General features: G+C 41.0%; 1 protein-coding gene across 2 annotated transcripts in view; it reads left to right on the forward strand.

Moving 5' to 3' along the window:
* Nucleotides 1–8,483: 8,483 nt before the first annotated feature.
* TBC1D9 (TBC1 domain family member 9) overlaps nt 8,484–14,864 on the forward strand; it is a 42,917-nt gene continuing 36,536 nt past the window's right edge. For both annotated transcript variants that reach the window (XM_079306287.1, XM_079306288.1), the window contains exon 1: nt 8,484–8,844. In XM_079306287.1, the coding sequence (XP_079162413.1) occupies nt 8,718–8,844 (127 nt within the window). In that variant the 5' untranslated portion in view covers nt 8,484–8,717. The remainder of the gene's footprint in view (nt 8,845–14,864) is intronic.

Here is a 14,864-nt window from a genome sequence, read left to right on the forward strand (position 1 = left end):
GTGGGCTCTCTGTTGGTCAATTATTGTTGGTTTTTTTTTTTCACTTTCATCCAGTACTATTCATTTCTTATTGGAAAAAAGGCATTGCTAGAACCCTTTTTTTGTTTTCAGAAGAAACACTCATTCCAGAGTGTTTTTCTCCTAAACTTGTCTCTAAATCAAGACACTTTTCCATTATTATTGAATGACTCCTTCGATTTCTACATTATTTATGCTCTGCAGATCACATTGGTTTTGCTGCTTCTGGTGGATTGGTTTGTTTTTCTCTCAGTGAATAGCATCTCATCCTTTTCTCTGTAATGGGCAGATGATTATGCCACTCAAATTTGGCTAATGTTAAGCAGCAGGATTAATGGGAAGATTTTCTGTGTGAAGGATCTCTCTTCTGAAGCCATTCAATTTTGTTTTTGGTTTGGTTTGGTTTTTTGTTGTTTTTTTGGTTTGTTTTTTTTTTTTTTTGTGGTTTGTGTTTTGGAGTTTTTTCATACCTTGAAATTGTGCAGTGAAAGTAGACAACTTCATTCTGCTGTGGTGGAGCAAGCCTGACCCTGCTGACATCCCATTGTGATGGAGATGAGGAAAATGATGTAGAGCTGTTGTAGAGATGAGAGTGGCACTCCTTTGGTGCTGTGGGCATGTGTAATCCTAGAAAAAGTGCTGAGATTTGCCTCCAACGGGTGCTGAAAGTGACAGCCATGAAGAAACCAGCCCTAACAAAACCAAGTTGCCCAGAGGAGCTACAAAAGGATGCAGATTGTCCTTGTGCTAGTGCCTTGCTTTCTGCTCATCACCTGCACTTGCCAGGGTCTGGCAGATTTGGCTGCATATACCCTGGTATGAATTGCCAGCATGGTTTTGTTGACTGAATTCTCCTGTGATGCAGGAAAACAGATAGCAAGGCACTGAAAGAATCTGCCAACATTAGAACATTATGATAATTTGTTGTGCTGCTTCAGTCCTGCAATTTCTTCCCTTTGGTTCTTCTCCATCCCTTCTTCCACACATTCCTATTAGTTGTCTCTTTTTCTGCCTCTATGTCTGTATTTACACATACTTTTCTCTCCTTTCCCCTTCAACCTTAAGCCATTTCTTTCTATGTTCTTCTTTCACCCTTCTCATCCCCTTCTTTCACTTTCATTTCATAGTAGCCAAGAATGGCTTGAAGAAATTATTCATCTTCCTCTCTCAGTCCTGGCACAGGTTACAGAATGGCTCCAAGGCACAGGTTTTTCCCTGACTTCTGATGCTAACAAGTGATGACTTACCACCAATAACAGCAAATATTTTGCATATTTCTAACTAGACAGAATATGAGCCTTCACCAGGAGCATTTTTTTGGAGTGCTGTTGCTCATTCTGCACATGTGCACGAGTAGGTACCCTGGAGCTTTACACTAAAATGTTCTGGTCCAGTGCCATAAATAAGGGAAAGCCTAGTTTTGCCTTAGGGAGGAACTGTGGGAAGGTACTGGGTACTGGGACTTTTTGGATGTCTGGAAAGCAGGCAAGTCCTGAACTGAATTAACCTGGTGCTGTGCAGCTTGCAGGCATTTTGGCTAAGCTAGGTCTAGCTCCAGCTCCAAACAGCCCTTCTGTCAGAGGAGGCTGGTGGAGAAGCTGTCTGAGCATCCAGACTGCCACTGCTGCCAGCAAAAGCAGGAATTTTGTGTGGAGACACAAACACTGGTCCCAGATTCTCAGCAGCTGCTTGGTGGGCAGCCAGGAGGAGTGGGATGGAGAGAGGACAGCAGCTCACAGCCTGCCAAAGAGATGGTTTTGTTTGCTTGTTAAAATTTTGTGATTTACTCTGCTTTAATTAACAAAGAAACCCAAAGCAGACAAGCTCCCTGTAGCTGTGGTTGTGCAACCACTGGGTTGCATCAGCAGGACTTCTCCATCATCAGAAACAGCAGTGAGATCTGGCTTTTCCTGGGAAGGCACAACAAAGCAGCCAGGACAAAACTGTGCTGATTATAAGCAGAACAAAATGACAGATATGTCTTGGGGATGGTTTATTTTCCCATATAATTTTGGGGGGGTTTATTTTGTTTTGTTTGTTCCCAGGGTGGCTGCTTTAGCACTGTGATTGGACTTACTGGTTTGTTTCTCTAGTATTCTGATATTTTAATTTGAAAATAAAATTGGCAAATGATTCACTGGATACTGACTGTCACACTTCAGCATTGGCAAATGCTTCTTATACATTGTCTATAAATAAATCCATATGGATAAATGAAATGTATATCTGTAATTTACAAAAGTTCACGTTATGCAAATTAAAAAGTAACACTGAAACAAATTATTTAAATTTTCATACCCTCAAAATCCTTACCACAAAGGTTGTTCGTGGGTGTCCACACCCCCTCAAGTGTAATGTGTAAAATTATAGTTTAAATCAATATATAAGGTGCTACAGATAGCTTCATGAACAGTGGCAAAGATGATGGGAGTTCAGCTGGGAGTATATCAAGCATACTAGATTTCTGGAAGGTTTTGGAACAGATTTGAGCACATGCAGTATAAAGCATAGGTATGTTCCTCTCTGATACAGCAGATTTCATTTGTATGGTGTTCTAAAGGCACTCTCTAACACAAATTTTCAGCCCTAAAATTAGAAATTAAGCTCTTCATGCTTTATATAAAAGACATACTTCTTCCTGATGCTATTGATTTCTAGCATACCTCTGATATATTGATCTCTGATCTAAGAAAAAATGTAGCAGGTTTTTAGAACAACAACTGTTTTAAAAGTTCTGACAGGTTGTCCAAAACATAGTCCCATACCATCTGATATGAAAAAAACCATATCCCCATAGTATCTGATACCAGCTGAAAACAGCACATCTTTAACAGAAGTTTATCTTTTGGAGGAAATCAACTTTTACACATCTTTCCTGTCACATCAAAGTAAGTGAGCAGGTAAGAGTAAAAAGATGTCAGAATTCCTATAAGACATTTAACAAAATGGCACAACTCCCTAGAAATGCTGTTATTAAGACCGTCTTGGATATAAGAGTCCACGTGAATTGCAAATCAAATGAAGAGCAAAATAAAATATTAATTGTATTGGAAACTCTTGGGGTAGCCCATGTTGTAGCTCAATTGCCACTGAAGTTGTAATCCCATTGCCATAGCTCAAAATTGCCATGTGCATGATTTGTTGGCTGTGTGACTCTCCACAGACTTCTGGTATTTTCCATGTCTGCTCTCACTGGCTGTTTTTAAGCAAAAAGGAAAATTTCACAAAATTCCATTTGGTTTTTGAGCTCTAAACCACTTGGAATATCCATCTGAAAAGATCCAAAATACAATTTTCTGTAGAAAACTACTGCCTATACCTGTAGTCAGCTGTAAAATCTGATTTATTATAGATAGATTTTACTAGATAGTGGGATGGAAGGGAAATGGTTATAAATGACTAATGAATCATTTGTAAATATTTCTGAGGGGAATATTCCTTATTCTTACCAGAAGTTACTGGTCCCTTATTCCTTTTCCAAATTCTTCCCACACAGTTCACTGGGGACATGTAGCACTGAGCAACTCCTTCCATAAGAGCCACAGCACAATAACAAGCAAATATAAAATAATTGCCCAGAGCCCACAGCAGAAATTTCCTCCAAAGAGGAGAGTTGTACTCTGAAGTTTACCACTAATTTTGCATCTTTATGTTCAAACAGCCAATTTCTGTTTTTTTCTGAAATTGCACAATGACACATGCTGGTACTCAGCCAGGAGCTGGGCAAAAATTGCATCCACAGTGCTGGTTTCTACATTCTTTTGGGTAGACACCTGTAATACCAAAATAAACTACCACTCTCTTCTGCTTACAGGGAGAAGAGAGGGTGAGAAGAAAGTAAAGAGGATTTTAATGAAGAAATACCAAATTTTGATAATGATAATAATAATAATGATTAAAAACTTTCATTCATTCTTCTTTTAGGTTTCAGAGAGCTCAAGTGGTTTGCATATCATGGTGAGAAGGTGCCAGAAGCTTCCCCAGCTCTAACATGGATCTGCTGCTGGCCAAAATAAAGGTGGCAGCACCTCTGGGATAAGAGGTTTAAGGCAGGGAAAAACCTCAACTGCACAATTGCAGCTCAAGAGAAGAGTGAGTGAAACAACAAAACAAGACTGTGGGTGCCAAAATCAGTAAAGGAGGAGGAGGATGAGGAACCAGGTCAGTGTTCTTTTACATGGCTTGTACAGAAAATTAGCAACCAATTCATCTACTTGTGTTTTTGTAAGGCTGTGTGGAGCTGATGCAATGGCAATCCTCTTCTAAATTAGACCAAGTACAATGACATTATTTATTGTTAATGTATTCCACTGCAAATGATGCAATACTTTCAAAAGATACTTTCTTTATCTTAACTAATCTTGGTGCTGTCATATTATTTTCATTAAGCAGGCAAGTAAGAGGTAAACAGTAGTACCCATCATTCAGATGTCAAACCAAGCATATTTTATCAGCATTTCAGCAACCATCTAGTTCCTTCATGAACATGTAACAGAAGTTTTTAAGTGTCACTTCAGATACCAGCTGCCACTTATAAATTTTTAAAGCATTTAGTCACAGAAAGAAACATTGAGGAGGAATCTAGCTTCACTGATTGCACTGGAGTTGCATTAGGAGTTTTTTTGGTGTATGCCACATATTCTTATATTTTATAAGCAAGTAGATAACATCTCAGACGCTTAAAAAGAAAGATAAAATGGGTAAAATGAAAGAAAAACTTGTGAAATACTTAAGATCCATTTGTCTCAATAAACGACTGCAAATTGACTTAACTCTGTAAATCCTTTAATACACAAATGTTTAAATGGACAGAACAGTATTTTGGCTTTTACTTATTTTAGAAGATAGGTTTATTGCTCATTTTTCATGGAGTGTTGCTTCTCTAAATTATCTCACATGAGATGTGTACTCTATTTTAGGATTACATAGATAAAAAATCTGTGTATAGAAAAGCAAGGAACATCATCAGAGAGTAAACAAAACTTACTCTGAACTTAGGGATAAAAACCTAGCCACTTTATGAATGGGCAGTGTTAATTAAGTCTTATGATACATATCAAAGTATTTAATTTCAGGTACTTAGCATAAGTAATTAATGAAGGGATTCTGGGGTAAATAATGACTGAATATTAACACTCTTAAAGCCAAATTAAGTCCAGCATTTCTCTGTTGTCCAACACAACTTATGTTGTTCCTCAAGAAATCTGTCATCTCCAACTGGTTAGAGCAGTTAATTACATGAGCATATAATGAAAGCATCAAAATCTTTGAAAGAAACTTAATTCCTTGCCAGTATTTGTCTTCAAACATCCTCACTCATGTCATGCTAAAGAAACAAAGCCAAGGAAGCTGTTGGCTGAACTGGTTTGGTGACTTGTCATCTGCCTGGAAGCTGGTGACTCCAGAAGGAGCCAAAAGGAAGGTACAGGATGGATTTGGGTCACTGAATTTCAGAAAAAGGGCCAATTCTGCTGTTACCAAGATGTATACCTCTTTCTTTTTTTTTTTTTTTTTTTCCCTTGCATCATATTGAAGCATGGTAACTGTGTCTATTTTTCATTCTATCTGTGTTATTAACATTGGCTCAGCTGCATGTAGTCTCCAAAATCATATGCAAAGAGCTGAAAGAGTTGGGGTTTTTTTCTCAGCTCTATCATTGTCAGCTTTGTTATCATAGGAATTGCAATAACTTCTTTGGAGTTTTCATTCTTAAACCTTTTCTATTTTCATTCCACTGGAATATAGCAGATGTTGAAATTCATACTTTTATCTGTACAGTGATGCAGTTTCCACATTTAAAAACAGGAAGCTTCATTAATTAGCTAGTTAGACTTAACAAACTATGGGCTGCTTAGTCTATCACTGAACTTTGTTGCAATAACAGAATAATTAATCTTCCACAGTGTTAGCAAATAATTCCAGGATTAGAATGTAATTGCTCTTGCACAGTCTTGTGGAAGTAGGTCCTGTCAAACAAAGCTTGCTTCTATTTTGGCAGGGTAAAAGCTTTGGTCAATAGACATAGTAGGGTTATCTGGATTTTGCCAAAGAAATTTTAGTTGTAATGACAGATTGTATATAAAATTAAGTTGGTCATAACATTGGGGTGTAAAACAAACACACAGAGAATTGGAGAATAAGGGGATGATAGTGTGTGGGAAAGCTAGTAGGAATCCCTGTATAATTATAATATTCTACATAATTAATTCTGTGCTAAAGAAACTTTATGACAATTTTTCTGAATAACACAGGGATTGGCAAGATAAATAGTGATGTAGGGTCACTGCTATGTCAGGACTCACATCACTCTACCATAGCCTGGAGCTTATGACCATAAACCAGACATAAGGGAAAGGCTGTCTGCTATAACCAAAATGGGGACCACTGCTCTGGAGAGCTTTTCTGAAAGAGGATTTTGGATAAAATGTGTTCCCAGTGCAGTGCTGTGTCCAATAAAAAAAAAAAATATTCAGACATCTACACTCCAGAAATTATCAGAGTTCACAGGATGGTATAGACATGAATGAGAGCTGGAAACTGGGAGTTTTATCCAATACACCTCAGGAAGCAGAGTGGTCCACAAAAAGATGTGTTGGCTTTATATAAAGAGTAAAGGGGTCAATATGAACCTAAGGGGAGTTAAATATAGGGAAACACTTTTTACCAACTGGTAACAGGCTGTCCACTTGTCATGAAAGAACAGTGGAACTTCACACAAAAAAAACCCCAAGGCTAAGAAAGCAGACATTCACAATGAAAGAAAAATTAGTTAATGTTATACTGAAGAGCAGACGTCATAATCAGAGAATTCTAAGTGCATCTCAGAATTTGAAACTGTTTTATTTAACATTCCCTGGAGAGGTAAGTTCCTCATCCAGACTGAAATCTTGCAAACAGCTTGTTTCTCCTTGTTTCCAAACTCAGTAAGGTGTGCATTTCTCAAAGACAAATCTTTCAAATTTTTGATATTTGAACTTTGCTCCTAGTGAGATGAATGTTTGTCTTGAGCCACTATCAGATGCTAGTTGGGTGTGTCTAATGAAGAGATGCATTGTAAGAAGATCTTTTGGGGAATGAATTATAAAATGTCTGCTTTATTTCATCTTTTTCTCCCTTAAGTAATGTTAATGTCCATTAGTATGATGATATTACACAGAATGGTTGTCCTTCTAGAATCATGGTCATTTTCTTCTCTGGAAGGTTTATAATGTGTTGTATGAAATAACTCCTCAGTTTGATATCTGCTCCTGATTTCTTTATTTTTCAAAATTGAATGACATGCATTATAGTTTGAAATCTAGTGGCACAGACAGCTTTAAACAGCCCCAATCAGTGTTAAAACCACACTGAGGTTCCAACCCTGTACGGTTTTTGTCAACAAAATAATATAAAACATACAGGGGCAAATATTATTTCATTTCCAATTCAGATTTTTTTCTAAATCTCTATAATTCAAGGCATTGACCAGAAGTTCATTATTTTGCTCCTGTCATGGTTTGACACCGGCCAAATGCCAGGCCCCCACTCATTCACCCTGCCTGCCACAGCTGGACAGAGGAGAGAAAAAAAATTAATGATGGGTTCATGAGCTGAGATAACGACTGGGAAAAAACATACCAAGGGTAAAACAGGCTCAACTTGGAGGTACAAAGTGTATTTATTACTAACAGAGTCAGAGAGGGATAATGAGAAGTAAAATAAGCCCTTAAAACACCTTTTCTCCCCAACCCCTCCCTCCTTCCCAGCATCAGCACAGGGGGTCAGGGTATGGGGGTGTGGTGGGTTTGTCACAGGATGAAGGCAAAGATGAACATTCTCCATGGGGCAGTGGAACTGAGAGCAGAACTGGCTCAGGGCAGGGACAGTCACCTCCCCTTCCCGAGCCTTTTACCTACACAGTAACAGCCACATGACTGCTACCTCAGATCAGGAGTCATTTCTCCCAGGACCGTGTTTGTTTTCACAGGATGGACGCTGGGTACCAGCTCCAAGCCAGCACCAGCTGATGGCAGCCTGGACTCTACTGTAAAGTACAGCCTGCATGAGCAGCTTGTGCCCAGAACGTGGCTTTATGTTGTCTTTCGGGCTTAATTTAGCCTTATCAGCATCTTTAACAAAACAGCGATACAGATCTGATTGCAAAGTAACAGTTTTACATCTAAAGGGAGGTCAGTGTGTCCTGTGCTTTCCTGACAACTGGATGCAGAGGGGCAGCATCCCCTCCCTCATCTGGGATGCAGAGCGGAGGGGCAGCATCCCCTGCCCTGCACCCCGCGGTGCTCGGGATGAGCCCGGGACGCGTTGGGCTCTCCGGGGTCCAGCCCGTGGTGTCCGACACCCGCGCGCTCCCGGGCTCCGCGCCCGCAGTGTCCGCGCCGAGCGCTGCCGTGCGCGCGCCCGCGCCGTGCCCGCGCTCCCCGCGGGGCGGGCGGAGCGCTCGGCGGCGCGCACGGCGCGGGCTTTGTGCGAGCGGCGGCGCGCAGGGGCCGGGCCGGGCAGGGCCCGCGTTGATGTCACCGCTGCGGCGGGAGCCGCCGCCGCCGCCCCGGGCCGCAGCAGCCGCCGCCGGGCGCCCGGCGGAGCGCGGGGGAGGCGGCGGGGCCATGCGGCTGCTGCCTCCGCTCCGCCGGTGCCCGCGGGGCTGCGCCGTGCGGGCATGGTGAGGCCGCCCTCGGCCCGCCGCCGTCCGCGCCGGGAGCATGTGGGTGAACCCCGAGGAGGTGCTGCTGGCCAACGCGCTGTGGGTGACGGAGCGGGCCAACCCCTACTTCATCCTGCAGAGGAGGAAGGGGCACGGCGGCGATGGCGGCGGCGGGGGGCTGGCAGGTAAGAACGGCGGAGCGGCCCCCGGGATCGCTCCGGGATGCGCCGCGATTCCACAGGGATTCACACGGTGTGAGGGACAGGTGACCGATGGCTCCGCACCGCCGGGGTGTGACCTGCCCCGCTGCCCGGGGGATTTTCCTGCTGGAAATTCTTCAGCGCGCGTTCCTAAATAAAACAGGACAGTGTTGTAATTGGGAGGTTCACGCAGACAACGATTCGTTTCTGTTTCTCCGTATGTCCTTGCGAAGTGTGTGCCCTGAATGCTTTGTTTCCGCCTGGCAGCTGGAGACGCTTTTGTAGAGGTTTGGGTCATTCTCATCATTAAGATACTCATCCAGCTCTTAATAATACCGTGCGTATACATTCGTCGATGTTTTCCACCCTTTCTTAGGCAGTGTGTGTGTATTTATATGAGATTATTTATAGGCGATACAGAACCCAATGGTTCTTCTTGAATCGGTAGAGCACAATCCAGCTCGTTCTCCTGAAACCTGTGCTTTCTTTTTTACTCACTTCCATGGCAATTAAGCTGAAGCAAAATGGGCATATGAGCTGCATCTGTGTTTGGTTCAGGGTCCTGTATGTGTTTACTGTGAGATTAAGTGTTTCTTCAGCCCTTCGATGCTCTATGGACTGGTAAACAGTTCATAATCCAAACGGAGGCACTGCTGTGAAGTGTGTTTTCATGTAGACTGCTGAGATCTTCAGTCAGTGCTGTGTGTTGATAAACTACCCCATTCTTGTGTGGGAAGTGACCAGCAGCCACGCCACGTTGGCTGTCGATTTCTCAATGTTTTAAATAATCTTTTGAAGTGTGGACACGATTGACAAATTGATAACAAACGTGTCTTGCCTCCAAAGTTCACCCCTTCTCTACTTACTGACAAATTCTCAGTCTCTCCTTTCATGGATTACCCCCTGGCCTCTCAAGGTCTGACAAGTCATTCTTCTCCCTTTGTGGCTTTGTTATCTTTGGATTAAAGGTGGTTTGAGATAGCCATCAATTTTCCAGCCATTTCTCAGCTAGTGGGAAAACAGGTTGAGAATTTAGGATTCTGTTCTTCAACCTGTTTGCATGCATACCTAAGTCTTCTTGCAATAGTCTGATTGGTGATACCACTTTACAGATGAAGAAAACACTTTTGGAGGATTTTGTCCTTGAATGGAAGTAGGATTCATAAAATGTGCACTCCTTCTTGTTGTGAAGGCCAGATAAACTTGCAGCATTTGGTAGAAGTTCAGAATAGAGAAATAGTTGTTTGTTCCTGCATTTCCCCCCTGCCATTTGGAATTTAAATATTTGTGCTCTGTATCCATTATTTTAGTATGTTAATGAAGTCTTATAGTGTGTATTATTTAGAAGGTGAAATTCTCCATATATTTTGAAATGTGCTTTCCCTGTAGTTGTTACTGGATTGCTTTGCCTGGAATTGCAGCTGCTGTGGCATTGAGGTAGTAGCAACAAGTCAATTTCCAAGAGGTTTGTTTGTTTCTACAGAAGAGGGCTGGAAACAGTTGTAGCTTTTTTCAGTATGTTGCCAAAAGAAGAGCCCATCAAACCCCTGTAACTAACTAATTTATTCGAGTTGGGAGTATTTAAAGGAATGTATGGGAACTTATCAGACCCGGTGCTAAAATGGCAAGGGTTTATGACACAGTGGTCAGCAGAAGGTGGGAGAGGAAGGATTGAGTGATGGGTGTAGTCTCCAAGCCACTCCCAATGAGACAGGCACAGTAAAAAGTGGAACTTGAGTTTGGTTTTTTTTGTTTTTATTTTTTTTTCATGGAAATACTGGAATTTTCTGCTGGTTCTTATAACAGCTGTGGTCTGCCAGATGAGGGTCAAGGAAGGTGGATAAAGCCAGTGGATTGTTCTAGGTAGGAAAGATTGGTTAAAAGCAACGTATTGAGGGATCTAGCTGATCCTGAGTTAAAGAATAAATCTGCTGACATGGTAAACAGGATACAAAATTTGTAGTAATCATAACATTTAGGATGACCCTTTGGAAGTTCTGTAGATGATACTGGTCTTGTGACAAAGGTGGAGGTTACCTGGTCAAAAGTAAACAGGGCAAAAAATAACTTTTTGTGTGGTGGGTTTGGGTTTTTTTCTCCTTAATTACCCTTTCTTTAGTGACATAATGCTGAAATTTGCCCAGATATAATCTAAGAAGTTAGTCACCCATGAATATGGTATGAAATTTAGCCTGGTTGCTCTGTGGGAAACCAATTTACATGTCTGTGTCCTTGAAGTTGACTAGAAAAATTATATACAGTATTTCAAACTGTGCTGGGGATGATCTCAATTCACATTTGCAAGAGAGGATGTAAACACAGCTGTCCTTTTTCTTTTTAGTGATCCAACTTTTGCTGACTTGTACTCCCTCATTATTGATTCTTGAAGCCATTTCTCTTGAGTTGTAGGATGAGAATTGACTTTCAAGTTGATGAGACTGTGGGTATGATGGCATTGGATGGCTTCACCATGTAACTTAAGCAGTGGCTAGGCAATGAGAAGCATTGATTCTCTGGCACTGCCCTCCAGTCTGGGTTTGCTGAGAATCTGTCATCAGCAAACTGATCAGGGTTAAGTGAAATGCCCTTCTCTGCCTCTGTGATCGTGGCAAACTCCTTTTGGCATGTCTCATCTAAAGCCAAGTATCTTATGTAGCCTTGGGGGTGGGTGAAAGTGCTTCTTGTTGGCTTTATGTACTTTGCAGGAAAAGGAGTATCAGTCACTTTGGGGGAAGGGGTGAAAAATCCACCCTTTCTATGCTCTTTCTCTCCTTGGTTTATGTAGGAGTTGAACAGAAAAACACTAATTTAAATACTTGTTTGGACATTGGAGACGTTTTCTGCTCTATATTGTATTGTAACAAGTTAGGACAATTATGATGATCTTTTAATGTGTCAGGGCAATGCTAATTAGCAAATCCACAGAAGTAATCTCTGCTAACAAGGTGTATTAGATCTACTAGCTGTAGTATGGTTTACTTCAGAGGTACAGCTTTTCTAATAAGCAGTGTGGATCCATTTTAATACTGAATTAGGGTCTGGACTGGTTAAAATTATTGTGTCAATGTCATTACTAGTCACATCAGTGGGACTTTGTTTTGAAAGCATGCCTTAATTGAAGGGTTGTTTGGGTTTTATTTTCCTTTTTAACAAGAAGAAAATAGGAAAGATTGTGAATTGGATTTTAAATTGGATTTTCATAGCTGTTCTGCAAACTCACATTATCTTGCATCACTGCATTAATCTTCCAGGACAAGACCAAAAAATGTGCATTTCTGCTTTAAAAGTGTTTGATGGTTGATGAGCTTTCTCTGTAATTAAATTGTTTCATGCCTTGCACATAATGCCATGACCATATTTCACTTATGTGTGACCCTTGGTCAGATGTTTCATCTTCTTTTTGTTCACCAGCAGGGAAAAAAGTATTTTTCTTTCCTCAAATTTTTCTTGCTTGGTAATTTGACCTGTATGAAATAATTCCTTCTCCAGAGGAATGTGATGTATTTATTTACACAGCAGCCTGCATCAGCTGTAGCAGGGGCATTTGGAAAAACATGAACCAGATCTCTGCCATCATTTGGGCACTGGGCATGTCTGACAGCATTACTTTTATGGATGTAAAGATCTTGAACATGTCATAAACTTCAAAACAACTAAAATGCTCATGTTATTAAGTGTATCTTCCATTCAGATGCAACAAATAGGTTTAAAAATGTCTCTTAACTCCTTCCTGCTATACTGTGATAATGTTTGCCAAACTCTTCTGCTTCATGACATTATAGTAAGGAATTGATAATCCTGCTGATGGATGGTAGAGCAATGTATTCACTTGGAGCTTACAGGAACAGAAACTGAGGCTGTGGGACAGTTAGCTGTGCTCCTTTTGCCTGTGTACATTTGGGTGTGAAGTAGAGATGAAATTCTGAGTGAATTGGTTTAAAATGTTGTTGTGAGATCTTTGAATCCCAAGGGAAATAAGTTGTTCTTAGCAAGAACTGGTTTTAGAAGTGAATTATTTTGCAATTAGGGTATATGTACTTACAGCTGGGACAGTGCCTGGGTGAGAGATGCAGTAGGAGTTGTAAGTCCATGTGATGTTGCCTAGAATGATTCAAATGTTTAAGCAGAAGAGAGCAGATGGAAATTTGCTGACTTCTGGTGAAAAAAGGATCTGATGAAATACTACTTCTCCTCAGATATTTTTACAAAAGGAGTTGTCATTTCATTTTCACATTGAAAAGGCAAAAAGGAGAGGTTCTGAGCTCAACTGGCTGATGTGACAGATCAATGTCAGATCTAATATAATTTTTAATACTGTGAGAGTGTTCCAACTTGAAAGGCTTTCCTGCAGCCTTTCTGGGCAGCACAATTAGTACTTCACATTTGGAGCTAAGATTCTGTCTTGCTCACAGCCTCTCAGTTCAGAGAGTTGAGGAGGAGATTACCTGAAAACCTGTTTATGCTTAAGATTTAGAAAAGCTTTTGGCCCATTGATCATCTGCCTGAACAAAGTGTGGTCCATGCTTTAACTAACTTGACATTTTCTGCCCTTGTTGACTCAAGCAGTTGGGATTTTGCATGTGAGACTTGAGTAGAAAGAGTGTGGTTTCTGATACTTGAAATACAGTGTTTATGAAAATGGATGCAGTTAGTAGAATGGATAGCATGGGCAGCCTATCTGTCCATCAGCTTTCCATGATTGTTTTGGCACCCAGGGTGGAAGCTGGTCTCTTCTGCTCTGCTTGCATGTCTCAGTACCCCAAATCTACTCTGCTGCTCTGAGCTGCTCCTCAGGATCTGCTTGGCTGTGTTTCCTTCTCCACACCAGTGCATTTCCACTTCAAGGAACATGCAGATGTCTAGGGCTGAATTGGTGTTTGATTCCCCAGACTGACTCAGTTGAATTCCCAGATGCTTTTCCCAGTTCCTCACTTCTTAGCTAATGCTTCTCTCCATCTCCAGCTCTTGCAGCAGGGCACTGTTGGCTCTAATATTTCTTGGCCAAGGACTTTGAATACTTTATCTCCTACTCTGAGTAGCGTGGCCCATCCAGACTGCTGAGCTGAGCTGCCTTTTGCCATTTTTGCCTTTGAAATAATGTTACTGTTTGACACCTGGAATTCCAGGGTGGCCTGCTGTTTCTCCTGAGATCTCTGCAGGAAACCCTGCTGGAAATGTTGCACAGGATCACAAGACAGTACTAATTTTCTGTGTCAGACCACAGTTTGTATTGCTTACAGGGTATTTGTTATTGTTCTTTGGTCCCACACTGAAAGGTGTAGAAGTAGCAGACCTGCATCCTTGTAAGAATATATCATATTTCACAGAGGTTTGGGCCCTTGAGAGTTTCAATTAGATTGCTGCAGGACTCAAAAAGGTTCCATGAAGTATGCTAGCATATACTCAAATGTCTTTGGAACTTAATTTGAACATGTGTATTCTCATATGGTATTTCTTCTTGTAAATATTTGGTGTAGGCAGAATCTGTTTGAGTTGTCTCTGCCACTGATTTTGCTAAAGTATGATGATACAATGTGTATAAAGAGCTGTGAGCATTTGACTGAGATATTACTTTATCTCACTGACCACTAATCATAATTCTGTTGTCTGATCAATGTTGATATTCAGAAATTACATTTGCATTTTGACTTTAAATCTGGTGCTTAAGTGAGCTTGGGCTCTAGAGGGCTTCTTCCAAATCTTTCCATTTGTTTTCTTTCCAAAGTAAAGGTTGTATTTTCTATGCTGGATTTGTGATTATTTGTTTCCTGAAGTTTCCAAATGGGGGGTGTTTGAATTTCTACCACAGCAGTAGTCTTGGTTTCAGTTAGTACATTTTTAGTGTTTTGGATTTTAATGTTCTTTCCTTATAGTCTGTCTTGTTCTTCCCCTTTGCTTTTTCCAGTATTTTATCAGCCAGAGTTATTGAGATCTTCTTTTCAGCATTGTTCATTTCCCTGGTAAAGTTCCTCCTCTGATAGCTTATTAAAATCAGATCTATCTGC

This window comes from Erithacus rubecula (assembly GCF_903797595.1).
Source record: "Erithacus rubecula genome assembly, chromosome: 5".
Classification (NCBI taxonomy): domain Eukaryota; kingdom Metazoa; phylum Chordata; class Aves; order Passeriformes; family Muscicapidae; genus Erithacus; species Erithacus rubecula.